Raw genomic sequence first — 15,131 nt, forward strand, 5'->3', positions numbered from 1 at the left:
TCTGAGTGCCTCTCAAGTTGCTCAGCTGACCCTAACATCTGGAGCGCTGAACAACGCAGATCTGATCACCATGGTCTTTGAGCGTCTTGACGGCAGCAATGCTTTCCAGGATGTGGACCAGTTCTTGACGGTTCTCACCCAGACCTCGCAGGTACGTTCCCATCCATGAGATAGCAAGCGCGCAGCTGTTCCGCTTTGTTTAGAAAATTGTTAAACAAGATAGCCCGGGACATTTTGTGTTGTACTCTGAAATGGGAATGTTGCCTTTCCTTTTGTTTGACCATGATTTTAGTACCCGACCCTGACCGTAGCCCAACATAGCCCAAGAGTTTCTGTTGCGTACTCGGTGATGGAAACATTTGCTTTTCTCTTTGCTTTTCATCACCTCTAGGTTTTGAACATCAGCCCTGTGGTGAGAGACATCATGATGAATGGAACCTTCCAAATCATCCGCCTTTATTTCGCCGAGTTCACGAGCTACGACTGGATTTCCTGGTTCACGCTGAAACTGAGTCCAGTCCTTCCCAGCTTGACTGCAGAGATGCTCCAGACAGTAACATCATATACCGACTGCAACGCATACCACATCATGTACGTAACGCTTTCCATATGCTAGCCAGCTCTGCAATGTTTTCAGTTAACTGCATCATGCTTAGATTTCTTCTGCCGTGTTTTGATCCAATCTAGCGTCGGGGCTCTGAGCAGCCACTTTGAGCAGATGACATCGCTGAGACAGCAGGAGCTCACCGCAGTCCTGTTGGGCTACCTAAAGCAGAGTCAGGCATCAGGTAGGTCCAGCATAGGCAGAGCTTGTTTGTCTTGTGGGCTAAATAAAATATCAATTCTTGGTGTCTGTGCATCTTCGTCCGTCCTAACGAGTCTCTTTTGCACGTCCCTGTCGCAGGCTCAACCTGTGGGTCCGACACCAGCAGCCTCAGTGTTTGGCTTGAAGAGAGCTTTGGCAAATTCTCTGTCTACGTGGACTACCAAGACCTGCGTGCACTCAACGAGGCATTTGGAAGTGTAAGGGGCCCACCGTGCCACTTGGTTGTTCTGGTGACTGCTTTGAGCATGCACATTGTTTCTACAGACGTTGTTGTTGTTTTCTCTTCTGCAGTTCCAGGCACTGGACCTTCTGAGTGCCTCTCAAGTTGCTCAGCTGACCCTAACATCTGGAGCGCTGAACAACGCAGATCTGATCACCATGGTCTTTGAGCGTCTTGACGGCAGCAATGCTTTCCAGGATGTGGACCAGTTCTTGACGGTTCTCACCCAGACCTCGCAGGTACGTTCCCATCCATGAGATGGCAAGCGCGCAGCTGTTCCGCTTTGTTTAGAAAATTGTTAAAACAAGATAGCCCGGGACATTTTGTGTTGTACTCTGAAATGGGAATGTTGCCTTTCCTTTTGTTTGACCATGATTTTAGTACCCGACCCTGACCGTAGCCCAACATAGCCCAAGAGTTTCTGTTGCGTACTCGGTGATGGAAACATTTGCTTTTCTCTTTGCTTTTCATCACCTCTAGGTTTTGAACATCAGCCCTGTGGTGAGAGACATCATGATGAATGGAACCTTCCAAATCATCCGCCTTTATTTCGCCGAGTTCACAAGCTACGACTGGATTTCCTGGTTCACGCTGAAACTGAGTCCAGTCCTTTCCAGCTTGACTGCAGAGATGCTCCAGACAGTAACATCATATACCGACTGCAACGCATACCACATCATGTACGTAACGCTTTCCATATGCTAGCCAGCTCTGCAATGTTTTCAGTTAACTGCGTCATGCTTAGATTTCTTCTGCCGTGTTTTGATCCAATCTAGCGTCGGGGCTCTGAGCAGCCACTTTGAGCAGATGACATCGCTAAGACAGCAGGAGCTCACCGCAGTCCTGTTGGGCTACCTAAAGCAGAGTCAGGCATCAGGTAGGTCCAGCATATTCAGCGCTTGTTTGTCTTGTGGGCTAAATAAAATATCAATACTTGGTGTCTGTGCATCTTCGTCCGTCCTAACGAGTCTCTTTTGCACGTCCCTGTCGAAGGCTCAACCTGTGGGTCCGTCACCAGCAGCCTCAGTGTTTGGCTTGAAGAGAGCTTTGGCAAATTCTCTGTCTACGTGGACTACCAAGACCTGCGTGCACTCAACGAGGCATTTGGAAGTGTAAGGGGCCCACCGTGCCACTTGGTTGTTCTGGTGACTGCTTTGAGCATGCACGTTGTTTCTACAGACGTTGTTGTTGTTGTTTTCCCTTCTGCAGTTCCAGGCACTGGACCTTCTGAGTGCCTCTCAAGTTGCTCAGCTGACCCTAACATCTGGAGCGCTGAACAACGCAGATCTGATCACCATGGTCTTTGAGCGTCTTGACGGCAGCAATGCTTTCCAGGATGTGGACCAGTTCTTGACGGTTCTCACCCAGACCTCGCAGGTACGTTCCCATCCATGAGATGGCAAACGCGCAGCTGTTCCGCTTTGTTTAGAAAATTGTTAAAACAAGATAGCCCGGGACATTTTGTGTTGTACTCTGAAATGGGAATGTTGCCTTTCCTTTTGTTTGACCATGATTTTAGTACCCGACCCTGACCGTAGCCCAACATAGCCCAAGAGTTTCTGTTGCGTACTCGGTGATGGAAACATTTGCTTTTCTCTTTGCTTTTCATCACCTCTAGGTTTTGAACATCAGCCCTGTGGTGAGAGACATCATGATGAATGGAACCTTCCAAATCATCCGCCTTTATTTCGCCGAGTTCACGAGCTACGACTGGATTTCCTGGTTCACGCTGAAACTGAGTCCAGTCCTTTCCAGCTTGACTGCAGAGATGCTCCAGACAGTAACATCATATACCGACTGCAACGCATACCACATCATGTACGTAACGCTTTCCATATGCTAGCCAGCTCTGCAATGTTTTCAGTTAACTGCGTCATGCTTAGATTTCTTCTGCCGTGTTTTGATCCAATCTAGCGTCGGGGCTCTGAGCAGCCACTTTGAGCAGATGACATCGCTAAGACAGCAGGAGCTCACCGCAGTCCTGTTGGGCTACCAAAAGCAGAGTCAGGCATCAGGTAGGTCCAGCATAGGCAGAGCTTGTTTGTCTTGTGGGCTAAATAAAATATCAATTCTTGGTGTCTGTGCATCTTCGTCCGTCCTAACGAGTCTCTTTTGCACGTCCCTGTCGCAGGCTCAACCTGTGGGTCCGACACCAGCAGCCTCAGTGTTTGGCTTGAAGAGAGCTTTGGCAAATTCTCTGTCTACGTGGACTACCAAGACCTGCGTGCACTCAACGAGGCATTTGGAAGTGTAAGGGGCCCACCGTGCCACTTGGTTGTTCTGGTGACTGCTTTGAGCATGCACATTGTTTCTACAGACGTTGTTGTTGTTTTCTCTTCTGCAGTTCCAGGCACTGGACCTTCTGAGTGCCTCTCAAGTTGCTCAGCTGACCCTAACATCTGGAGCGCTGAACAACGCAGATCTGATCACCATGGTCTTTGAGCGTCTTGACGGCAGCAATGCTTTCCAGGATGTGGACCAGTTCTTGACGGTTCTCACCCAGACCTCGCAGGTACGTTCCCATCCATGAGATGGCAAGCGCGCAGCTGTTCCGCTTTGTTTAGGAAATTGTTAAAACAAGATAGCCCGGGACATTTTGTGTTGTACTCTGAAATGGGAATGTTGCCTTTCCTTTTGTTTGACCATGATTTTAGTACCCGACCCTGACCGTAGCCCAACATAGCCCAAGAGTTTCTGTTGCGTACTCGGTGATGGAAACATTTGCTTTTCTCTTTGCTTTTCATCACCTCTAGGTTTTGAACATCAGCCCTGTGGTGAGAGACATCATGATGAATGGAACCTTCCAAATCATCCGCCTTTATTTCGCCGAGTTCACGAGCTACGACTGGATTTCCTGGTTCACGCTGAAACTGAGTCCAGTCCTTTCCAGCTTGACTGCAGAGATGCTCCAGACAGTAACATCATATACCGACTGCAACGCATACCACATCATGTACGTAACGCTTTCCATATGCTAGCCAGCTCTGCAATGTTTTCAGTTAACTGCGTCATGCTTAGATTTCTTCTGCCGTGTTTTGATCCAATCTAGCGTCGGGGCTCTGAGCAGCCACTTTGAGCAGATGACATCGCTAAGACAGCAGGAGCTCACCGCAGTCCTGTTGGGCTACCTAAAGCAGAGTCAGGCATCAGGTAGGTCCAGCATATTCAGCGCTTGTTTGTCTTGTGGGCTAAATAAAATATCAATACTTGGTGTCTGTGCATCTTCGTCCGTCCTAACGAGTCTCTTTTGCACGTCCCTGTCGAAGGCTCAACCTGTGGGTCCGTCACCAGCAGCCTCAGTGTTTGGCTTGAAGAGAGCTTTGGCAAATTCTCTGTCTACGTGGACTACCAAGACCTGCGTGCACTCAACGAGGCATTTGGAAGTGTAAGGGGCCCACCGTGCCACTTGGTTGTTCTGGTGACTGCTTTGAGCATGCACGTTGTTTCTACAGACGTTGTTGTTGTTGTTTTCCCTTCTGCAGTTCCAGGCACTGGACCTTCTGAGTGCCTCTCAAGTTGCTCAGCTGACCCTAACATCTGGAGCGCTGAACAACGCAGATCTGATCACCATGGTCTTTGAGCGTCTTGACGGCAGCAATGCTTTCCAGGATGTGGACCAGTTCTTGACGGTTCTCACCCAGACCTCGCAGGTACGTTCCCATCCATGAGATGGCAAGCGCGCAGCTGTTCCGCTTTGTTTAGGAAATTGTTAAAACAAGATAGCCCGGGACATTTTGTGTTGTACTCTGAAATGGGAATGTTGCCTTTCCTTTTGTTTGACCATGATTTTAGTACCCGACCCTGACCGTAGCCCAACATAGCCCAAGAGTTTCTGTTGCGTACTCGGTGATGGAAACATTTGCTTTTCTCTTTGCTTTTCATCACCTCTAGGTTTTGAACATCAGCCCTGTGGTGAGAGACATCATGATGAATGGAACCTTCCAAATCATCCGCCTTTATTTCGCCGAGTTCACGAGCTACGACTGGATTTCCTGGTTCACGCTGAAACTGAGTCCAGTCCTTTCCAGCTTGACTGCAGAGATGCTCCAGACAGTAACATCATATACCGACTGCAACGCATACCACATCATGTACGTAACGCTTTCCATATGCTAGCCAGCTCTGCAATGTTTTCAGTTAACTGCGTCATGCTTAGATTTCTTCTGCTGTGTTTTGATCCAATCTAGCGTCGGGGCTCTGAGCAGCCACTTTGAGCAGATGACATCGCTGAGACAGCAGGAGCTCACCGCAGTCCTGTTGGGCTACCTAAAGCAGAGTCAGGCATCAGGTAAGTCCAGCATATTCAGCGCTTGTTTGTCTTGTGGGCTAAATAAAATATCAATTCTTGGTGTCTGTGCATCTTCGTCCGTCCTAACGAGTCTCTTTTGCACGTCCCTGTCGCAGGCTCAACCTGTGGGTCCGTCACCAGCAGCCTCAGTGTTTGGCTTGAAGAGAGCTTTGGCAAATTCTCTGTCTACGTGGACTACCAAGACCTGCGTGCACTCAACGAGGCATTTGGAAGTGTAAGGGGCCCACCGTGCCACTTGGTTGTTCTGGTGACTGCTTTGAGCATGCACATTGTTTCTACAGACGTTGTTGTTGTTTTCTCTTCTGCAGTTCCAGGCACTGGACCTTCTGAGTGCCTCTCAAGTTGCTCAGCTGACCCTAACATCTGGAGCGCTGAACAACGCAGATCTGATCACCATGGTCTTTGAGCGTCTTGACGGCAGCAATGCTTTCCAGGATGTGGACCAGTTCTTGACGGTTCTCACCCAGACCTCGCAGGTACGTTCCCATCCATGAGATGGCAAGCGCGCAGCTGTTCCGCTTTGTTTAGAAAATTGTTAAAACAAGATAGCCCGGGACATTTTGTGTTGTACTCTGAAATGGGAATGTTGCCTTTCCTTTTGTTTGACCATGATTTTATTACCCGACCCTGACCGTAGCCCAACATAGCCCAAGAGTTTCTGTTGCGTACTCGGTGATGGAAACATTTGCTTTTCTCTTTGCTTTTCATCACCTCTAGGTTTTGAACATCAGCCCTGTGGTGAGAGACATCATGATGAATGGAACCTTCCAAATCATCCGCCTTTATTTCGCCGAGTTCACGAGCTACGACTGGATTTCCTGGTTCACGCTGAAACTGAGTCCAGTCCTTTCCAGCTTGACTGCAGAGATGCTCCAGACAGTAACATCATATACCGACTGCAACGCATACCACATCATGTACGTAACGCTTTCCATATGCTAGCCAGCTCTGCAATGTTTTCAGTTAACTGCGTCATGCTTAGATTTCTTCTGCCGTGTTTTGATCCAATCTAGCGTCGGGGCTCTGAGCAGCCACTTTGAGCAGATGACATCGCTGAGACAGCAGGAGCTCACCGCAGTCCTGTTGGGCTACCTAAAGCAGAGTCAGGCATCAGGTAAGTCCAGCATATTCAGCGCTTGTTTGTCTTGTGGGCTAAATAAAATATCAATTCTTGGTGTCTGTGCATCTTCGTCCGTCCTAACGAGTCTCTTTTGCACGTCCCTGTCGCAGGCTCAACCTGTGGGTCCGTCACCAGCAGCCTCAGTGTTTGGCTTGAAGAGAGCTTTGGCAAATTCTCTGTCTACGTGGACTACCAAGACCTGCGTGCACTCAACGAGGCATTTGGAAGTGTAAGGGGCCCACCGTGCCACTTGGTTTTTCTGGTGACTGCTTTGAGCATGCACGTTGTTTCTACAGACGTTGTTGTTGTTTTTTTCTCTTCTGCAGTTCCAGGCACTGGACCTTCTGAGTGCCTCTCAAGTTGCTCAGCTGACCCTAACATCTGGAGCGCTGAACAACGCAGATCTGATCACCATGGTCTTTGAGCGTCTTGACGGCAGCAATGCTTTCCAGGATGTGGACCAGTTCTTGACGGTTCTCACCCAGACCTCGCAGGTACATTCCCATCCATGAGATGGCAAGCGCGCAGCTGTTCCGCTTTGTTTAGGAAATTGTTAAAACAAGATAGCCCGGGACATTTTGTGTTGTACTCTGAAATGGGAATGTTGCCTTTCCTTTTGTTTGACCATGATTTTAGTACCCGACCCTGACCGTAGCCCAACATAGCCCAAGAGTTTCTGTTGCGTACTCGGTGATGGAAACATTTGCTTTTCTCTTTGCTTTTCATCACCTCTAGGTTTTGAACATCAGCCCTGTGGTGAGAGACATCATGATGAATGGAACCTTCCAAATCATCCGCCTTTATTTCGCCGAGTTCACGAGCTACGACTGGATTTCCTGGTTCACGCTGAAACTGAGTCCAGTCCTTTCCAGCTTGACTGCAGAGATGCTCCAGACAGTAACATCATATACCGACTGCAACGCATACCACATCATGTACGTAACGCTTTCCATATGCTAGCCAGCTCTGCAATGTTTTCAGTTAACTGCGTCATGCTTAGATTTCTTCTGCCGTGTTTTGATCCAATCTAGCGTCGGGGCTCTGAGCAGCCACTTTGAGCAGATGACATCGCTAAGACAGCAGGAGCTCACCGCAGTCCTGTTGGGCTACCTAAAGCAGAGTCAGGCATCAGGTAGGTCCAGCATATTCAGCGCTTGTTTGTCTTGTGGGCTAAATAAAATATCAATACTTGGTGTCTGTGCATCTTCGTCCGTCCTAACGAGTCTCTTTTGCACGTCCCTGTCGAAGGCTCAACCTGTGGGTCCGTCACCAGCAGCCTCAGTGTTTGGCTTGAAGAGAGCTTTGGCAAATTCTCTGTCTACGTGGACTACCAAGACCTGCGTGCACTCAACGAGGCATTTGGAAGTGTAAGGGGCCCACCGTGCCACTTGGTTGTTCTGGTGACTGCTTTGAGCATGCACGTTGTTTCTACAGACGTTGTTGTTGTTGTTTTCCCTTCTGCAGTTCCAGGCACTGGACCTTCTGAGTGCCTCTCAAGTTGCTCAGCTGACCCTAACATCTGGAGCGCTGAACAACGCAGATCTGATCACCATGGTCTTTGAGCGTCTTGACGGCAGCAATGCTTTCCAGGATGTGGACCAGTTCTTGACGGTTCTCACCCAGACCTCGCAGGTACGTTCCCATCCATGAGATGGCAAGCGCGCAGCTGTTCCGCTTTGTTTAGGAAATTGTTAAAACAAGATAGCCCGGGACATTTTGTGTTGTACTCTGAAATGGGAATGTTGCCTTTCCTTTTGTTTGACCATGATTTTAGTACCCGACCCTGACCGTAGCCCAACATAGCCCAAGAGTTTCTGTTGCGTACTCGGTGATGGAAACATTTGCTTTTCTCTTTGCTTTTCATCACCTCTAGGTTTTGAACATCAGCCCTGTGGTGAGAGACATCATGATGAATGGAACCTTCCAAATCATCCGCCTTTATTTCGCCGAGTTCACGAGCTACGACTGGATTTCCTGGTTCACGCTGAAACTGAGTCCAGTCCTTTCCAGCTTGACTGCAGAGATGCTCCAGACAGTAACATCATATACCGACTGCAACGCATACCACATCATGTACGTAACGCTTTCCATATGCTAGCCAGCTCTGCAATGTTTTCAGTTAACTGCGTCATGCTTAGATTTCTTCTGCTGTGTTTTGATCCAATCTAGCGTCGGGGCTCTGAGCAGCCACTTTGAGCAGATGACATCGCTGAGACAGCAGGAGCTCACCGCAGTCCTGTTGGGCTACCTAAAGCAGAGTCAGGCATCAGGTAAGTCCAGCATATTCAGCGCTTGTTTGTCTTGTGGGCTAAATAAAATATCAATTCTTGGTGTCTGTGCATCTTCGTCCGTCCTAACGAGTCTCTTTTGCACGTCCCTGTCGCAGGCTCAACCTGTGGGTCCGTCACCAGCAGCCTCAGTGTTTGGCTTGAAGAGAGCTTTGGCAAATTCTCTGTCTACGTGGACTACCAAGACCTGCGTGCACTCAACGAGGCATTTGGAAGTGTAAGGGGCCCACCGTGCCACTTGGTTGTTCTGGTGACTGCTTTGAGCATGCACATTGTTTCTACAGACGTTGTTGTTGTTTTCTCTTCTGCAGTTCCAGGCACTGGACCTTCTGAGTGCCTCTCAAGTTGCTCAGCTGACCCTAACATCTGGAGCGCTGAACAACGCAGATCTGATCACCATGGTCTTTGAGCGTCTTGACGGCAGCAATGCTTTCCAGGATGTGGACCAGTTCTTGACGGTTCTCACCCAGACCTCGCAGGTACGTTCCCATCCATGAGATGGCAAGCGCGCAGCTGTTCCGCTTTGTTTAGGAAATTGTTAAAACAAGATAGCCCGGGACATTTTGTGTTGTACTCTGAAATGGGAATGTTGCCTTTCCTTTTGTTTGACCATGATTTTAGTACCCGACCCTGACCGTAGCCCAACATAGCCCAAGAGTTTCTGTTGCGTACTCGGTGATGGAAACATTTGCTTTTCTCTTTGCTTTTCATCACCTCTAGGTTTTGAACATCAGCCCTGTGGTGAGAGACATCATGATGAATGGAACCTTCCAAATCATCCGCCTTTATTTCGCCGAGTTCACGAGCTACGACTGGATTTCCTGGTTCACGCTGAAACTGAGTCCAGTCCTTTCCAGCTTGACTGCAGAGATGCTCCAGACAGTAACATCATATACCGACTGCAACGCATACCACATCATGTACGTAACGCTTTCCATATGCTAGCCAGCTCTGCAATGTTTTCAGTTAACTGCGTCATGCTTAGATTTCTTCTGCCGTGTTTTGATCCAATCTAGCGTCGGGGCTCTGAGCAGCCACTTTGAGCAGATGACATCGCTGAGACAGCAGGAGCTCACCGCAGTCCTGTTGGGCTACCTAAAGCAGAGTCAGGCATCAGGTAAGTCCAGCATATTCAGCGCTTGTTTGTCTTGTGGGCTAAATAAAATATCAATTCTTGGTGTCTGTGCATCTTCGTCCGTCCTAACGAGTCTCTTTTGCACGTCCCTGTCGCAGGCTCAACCTGTGGGTCCGTCACCAGCAGCCTCAGTGTTTGGCTTGAAGAGAGCTTTGGCAAATTCTCTGTCTACGTGGACTACCAAGACCTGCGTGCACTCAACGAGGCATTTGGAAGTGTAAGGGGCCCACCGTGCCACTTGGTTGTTCTGGTGACTGCTTTGAGCATGCACGTTGTTTCTACAGACGTTGTTGTTGTTTTTTTCTCTTCTGCAGTTCCAGGCACTGGACCTTCTGAGTGCCTCTCAAGTTGCTCAGCTGACCCTAACATCTGGAGCGCTGAACAACGCAGATCTGATCACCATGGTCTTTGAGCGTCTTGACGGCAGCAATGCTTTCCAGGATGTGGACCAGTTCTTGACGGTTCTCACCCAGACCTCGCAGGTACGTTCCCATCCATGAGATGGCAAGCGCGCAGCTGTTCCGCTTTGTTTAGGAAATTGTTAAAACAAGATAGCCCGGGACATTTTGTGTTGTACTCTGAAATGGGAATGTTGCCTTTCCTTTTGTTTGACCATGATTTTAGTACCCGACCCTGACCGTAGCCCAACATAGCCCAAGAGTTTCTGTTGCGTACTCGGTGATGGAAACATTTGCTTTTCTCTTTGCTTTTCATCACCTCTAGGTTTTGAACATCAGCCCTGTGGTGAGAGACATCATGATGAATGGAACCTTCCAAATCATCCGCCTTTATTTCGCCGAGTTCACGAGCTACGACTGGATTTCCTGGTTCACGCTGAAACTGAGTCCAGTCCTTTCCAGCTTGACTGCAGAGATGCTCCAGACAGTAACATCATATACCGACTGCAACGCATACCACATCATGTACGTAACGCTTTCCATATGCTAGCCAGCTCTGCAATGTTTTCAGTTAACTGCGTCATGCTTAGATTTCTTCTGCCGTGTTTTGATCCAATCTAGCGTCGGGGCTCTGAGCAGCCACTTTGAGCAGATGACATCGCTAAGACAGCAGGAGCTCACCGCAGTCCTGTTGGGCTACCTAAAGCAGAGTCAGGCATCAGGTAGGTCCAGCATATTCAGCGCTTGTTTGTCTTGTGGGCTAAATAAAATATCAATACTTGGTGTCTGTGCATCTTCGTCCGTCCTAACGAGTCTCTTTTGCACGTCCCTGTCGAAGGCTCAACCTGTGGGTCCGTCACCAGCAGCCTCAGTGTTTGGCTTGAAGAGAGCTTTGGCAAATTCTCTGTCTACGTGGACTACCAAGACCTGCGTGCACTCAACGAGGCATTTGGAAGTGTAAGGGGCCCACCGTGCCACTTGGTTGTTCTGGTGACTGCTTTGAGCATGCACGTTGTTTCTACAGACGTTGTTGTTGTTGTTTTCCCTTCTGCAGTTCCAGGCACTGGACCTTCTGAGTGCCTCTCAAGTTGCTCAGCTGACCCTAACATCTGGAGCGCTGAACAACGCAGATCTGATCACCATGGTCTTTGAGCGTCTTGACGGCAGCAATGCTTTCCAGGATGTGGACCAGTTCTTGACGGTTCTCACCCAGACCTCGCAGGTACGTTCCCATCCATGAGATGGCAAGCGCGCAGCTGTTCCGCTTTGTTTAGGAAATTGTTAAAACAAGATAGCCCGGGACATTTTGTGTTGTACTCTGAAATGGGAATGTTGCCTTTCCTTTTGTTTGACCATGATTTTAGTACCCGACCCTGACCGTAGCCCAACATAGCCCAAGAGTTTCTGTTGCGTACTCGGTGATGGAAACATTTGCTTTTCTCTTTGCTTTTCATCACCTCTAGGTTTTGAACATCAGCCCTGTGGTGAGAGACATCATGATGAATGGAACCTTCCAAATCATCCGCCTTTATTTCGCCGAGTTCACGAGCTACGACTGGATTTCCTGGTTCACGCTGAAACTGAGTCCAGTCCTTTCCAGCTTGACTGCAGAGATGCTCCAGACAGTAACATCATATACCGACTGCAACGCATACCACATCATGTACGTAACGCTTTCCATATGCTAGCCAGCTCTGCAATGTTTTCAGTTAACTGCGTCATGCTTAGATTTCTTCTGCCGTGTTTTGATCCAATCTAGCGTCGGGGCTCTGAGCAGCCACTTTGAGCAGATGACATCGCTAAGACAGCAGGAGCTCACCGCAGTCCTGTTGGGCTACCAAAAGCAGAGTCAGGCATCAGGTAGGTCCAGCATAGGCAGAGCTTGTTTGTCTTGTGGGCTAAATAAAATATCAATTCTTGGTGTCTGTGCATCTTCGTCCGTCCTAACGAGTCTCTTTTGCACGTCCCTGTCGCAGGCTCAACCTGTGGGTCCGACACCAGCAGCCTCAGTGTTTGGCTTGAAGAGAGCTTTGGCAAATTCTCTGTCTACGTGGACTACCAAGACCTACGTGCACTCAACGAGGCATTTGGAAGTGTAAGGGGCCCACCGTGCCACTTGGTTGTTCTGGTGACTGCTTTGAGCATGCACATTGTTTCTACAGACGTTGTTGTTTTCTCTTCTGCAGTTCCAGGCACTGGACCTTCTGAGTGCCTCTCAAGTTGCTCAGCTGACCCTAACATCTGGAGCGCTGAACAACGCAGATCTGATCACCATGGTCTTTGAGCGTCTTGACGGCAGCAATGCTTTCCAGGATGTGGACCAGTTCTTGACGGTTCTCACCCAGACCTCGCAGGTACGTTCCCATCCATGAGATGGCAAGCGCGCAGCTGTTCCGCTTTGTTTAGAAAATTGTTAAAACAAGATAGCCCGGGACATTTTGTGTTGTACTCTGAAATGGGAATGTTGCCTTTCCTTTTGTTTGACCATGATTTTAGTACCCGACCCTGACTGTAGCCCAACATAGCCCAAGAGTTTCTGTTGCGTACTCGGTGATGGAAACATTTGCTTTTCTCTTTGCTTTTCATCACCTCTAGGTTTTGAACATCAGCCCTGTGGTGAGAGACATCATGATGAATGGAACCTTCCAAATCATCCGCCTTTATTTCGCCGAGTTCACGAGCTACGACTGGATTTCCTGGTTCACGCTGAAACTGAGTCCAGTCCTTTCCAGCTTGACTGCAGAGATGCTCCAGACAGTAACATCATATACCGACTGCAACGCATACCACATCATGTACGTAACGCTTTCCATATGCTAGCCAGCTCTGCAATGTTTTCAGTTAACTGCGTCATGCTTAGATTTCTTCTGCCGTGTTTTGATCCAATCTAGCGTCGGGGCTCTGAGCAGCCACTTTGAGCAGATGACATCGCTAAGACAGCAGGAGCTCACCGCAGTCCTGTTGGGCTACCTAAAGCAGAGTCAGGCATCAGGTAGGTCCAGCATATTCAGCGCTTGTTTGTCTTGTGGGCTAAATAAAATATCAATACTTGGTGTCTGTGCATCTTCGTCCGTCCTAACGAGTCTCTTTTGCACGTCCCTGTCGAAGGCTCAACCTGTGGGTCCGTCACCAGCAGCCTCAGTGTTTGGCTTGAAGAGAGCTTTGGCAAATTCTCTGTCTACGTGGACTACCAAGACCTGCGTGCACTCAACGAGGCATTTGGAAGTGTAAGGGGCCCACCGTGCCACTTGGTTGTTCTGGTGACTGCTTTGAGCATGCACGTTGTTTCTACAGACGTTGTTGTTGTTGTTTTCCCTTCTGCAGTTCCAGGCACTGGACCTTCTGAGTGCCTCTCAAGTTGCTCAGCTGACCCTAACATCTGGAGCGCTGAACAACGCAGATCTGATCACCATGGTCTTTGAGCGTCTTGACGGCAGCAATGCTTTCCAGGATGTGGACCAGTTCTTGACGGTTCTCACCCAGACCTCGCAGGTACGTTCCCATCCATGAGATGGCAAGCGCGCAGCTGTTCCGCTTTGTTTAGGAAATTGTTAAAACAAGATAGCCCGGGACATTTTGTGTTGTACTCTGAAATGGGAATGTTGCCTTTCCTTTTGTTTGACCATGATTTTAGTACCCGACCCTGACCGTAGCCCAACATAGCCCAAGAGTTTCTGTTGCGTACTCGGTGATGGAAACATTTGCTTTTCTCTTTGCTTTTCATCACCTCTAGGTTTTGAACATCAGCCCTGTGGTGAGAGACATCATGATGAATGGAACCTTCCAAATCATCCGCCTTTATTTCGCCGAGTTCACGAGCTACGACTGGATTTCCTGGTTCACGCTGAAACTGAGTCCAGTCCTTTCCAGCTTGACTGCAGAGATGCTCCAGACAGTAACATCATATACCGACTGCAACGCATACCACATCATGTACGTAACGCTTTCCATATGCTAGCCAGCTCTGCAATGTTTTCAGTTAACTGCGTCATGCTTAGATTTCTTCTGCTGTGTTTTGATCCAATCTAGCGTCGGGGCTCTGAGCAGCCACTTTGAGCAGATGACATCGCTGAGACAGCAGGAGCTCACCGCAGTCCTGTTGGGCTACCTAAAGCAGAGTCAGGCATCAGGTAAGTCCAGCATATTCAGCGCTTGTTTGTCTTGTGGGCTAAATAAAATATCAATTCTTGGTGTCTGTGCATCTTCGTCCGTCCTAACGAGTCTCTTTTGCACGTCCCTGTCGCAGGCTCAACCTGTGGGTCCGTCACCAGCAGCCTCAGTGTTTGGCTTGAAGAGAGCTTTGGCAAATTCTCTGTCTACGTGGACTACCAAGACCTGCGTGCACTCAACGAGGCATTTGGAAGTGTAAGGGGCCCACCGTGCCACTTGGTTGTTCTGGTGACTGCTTTGAGCATGCACATTGTTTCTACAGACGTTGTTGTTGTTTTCTCTTCTGCAGTTCCAGGCACTGGACCTTCTGAGTGCCTCTCAAGTTGCTCAGCTGACCCTAACATCTGGAGCGCTGAACAACGCAGATCTGATCACCATGGTCTTTGAGCGTCTTGACGGCAGCAATGCTTTCCAGGATGTGGACCAGTTCTTGACGGTTCTCACCCAGACCTCGCAGGTACGTTCCCATCCATGAGATGGCAAGCGCGCAGCTGTTCCGCTTTGTTTAGGAAATTGTTAAAACAAGATAGCCCGGGACATTTTGTGTTGTACTCTGAAATGGGAATGTTGCCTTTCCTTTTGTTTGACCATGATTTTAGTACCCGACCCTGACCGTAGCCCAACATAGCCCAAGAGTTTCTGTTGCGTACTCGGTGATGGAAACA

The 15,131-nt window shown here is 48.9% G+C and overlaps 2 protein-coding genes across 2 annotated transcripts in view; both read left to right on the forward strand.

Annotated features, from left to right (window-relative positions):
* Positions 1-15,131, forward strand: part of ddx46 (DEAD (Asp-Glu-Ala-Asp) box polypeptide 46) — an 800,847-nt gene that overhangs the window by 447,579 nt on the left and 338,137 nt on the right. The gene's annotated exons all lie outside the window — the stretch shown is intronic.
* Positions 396-7,450, forward strand: LOC147832046 (uncharacterized). The gene is made up of 25 exons (XM_087302027.1): positions 396-591; positions 688-788; positions 905-1,023; positions 1,118-1,285; positions 1,527-1,726; positions 1,823-1,923; positions 2,040-2,158; positions 2,256-2,423; positions 2,665-2,864; positions 2,961-3,061; positions 3,178-3,296; positions 3,391-3,558; positions 3,800-3,999; positions 4,096-4,196; positions 4,313-4,431; positions 4,529-4,696; positions 4,938-5,137; positions 5,234-5,334; positions 5,451-5,569; positions 5,664-5,831; positions 6,073-6,272; positions 6,369-6,469; positions 6,586-6,704; positions 6,802-6,969; positions 7,211-7,450. Exons 1-25 carry the CDS (start codon positions 425-427, stop codon positions 7,433-7,435), a joined length of 3,720 nt encoding a protein of 1,239 aa, XP_087158153.1. The 5' UTR covers positions 396-424; the 3' UTR covers positions 7,436-7,450.

The sequence above is a fragment of the Danio rerio genome, chromosome 21 (assembly GCF_052040795.2).
Source record: "Danio rerio strain M-AB ecotype USA chromosome 21, GRCz13ab, whole genome shotgun sequence".
NCBI classification, from domain to species: domain Eukaryota; kingdom Metazoa; phylum Chordata; class Actinopteri; order Cypriniformes; family Danionidae; genus Danio; species Danio rerio.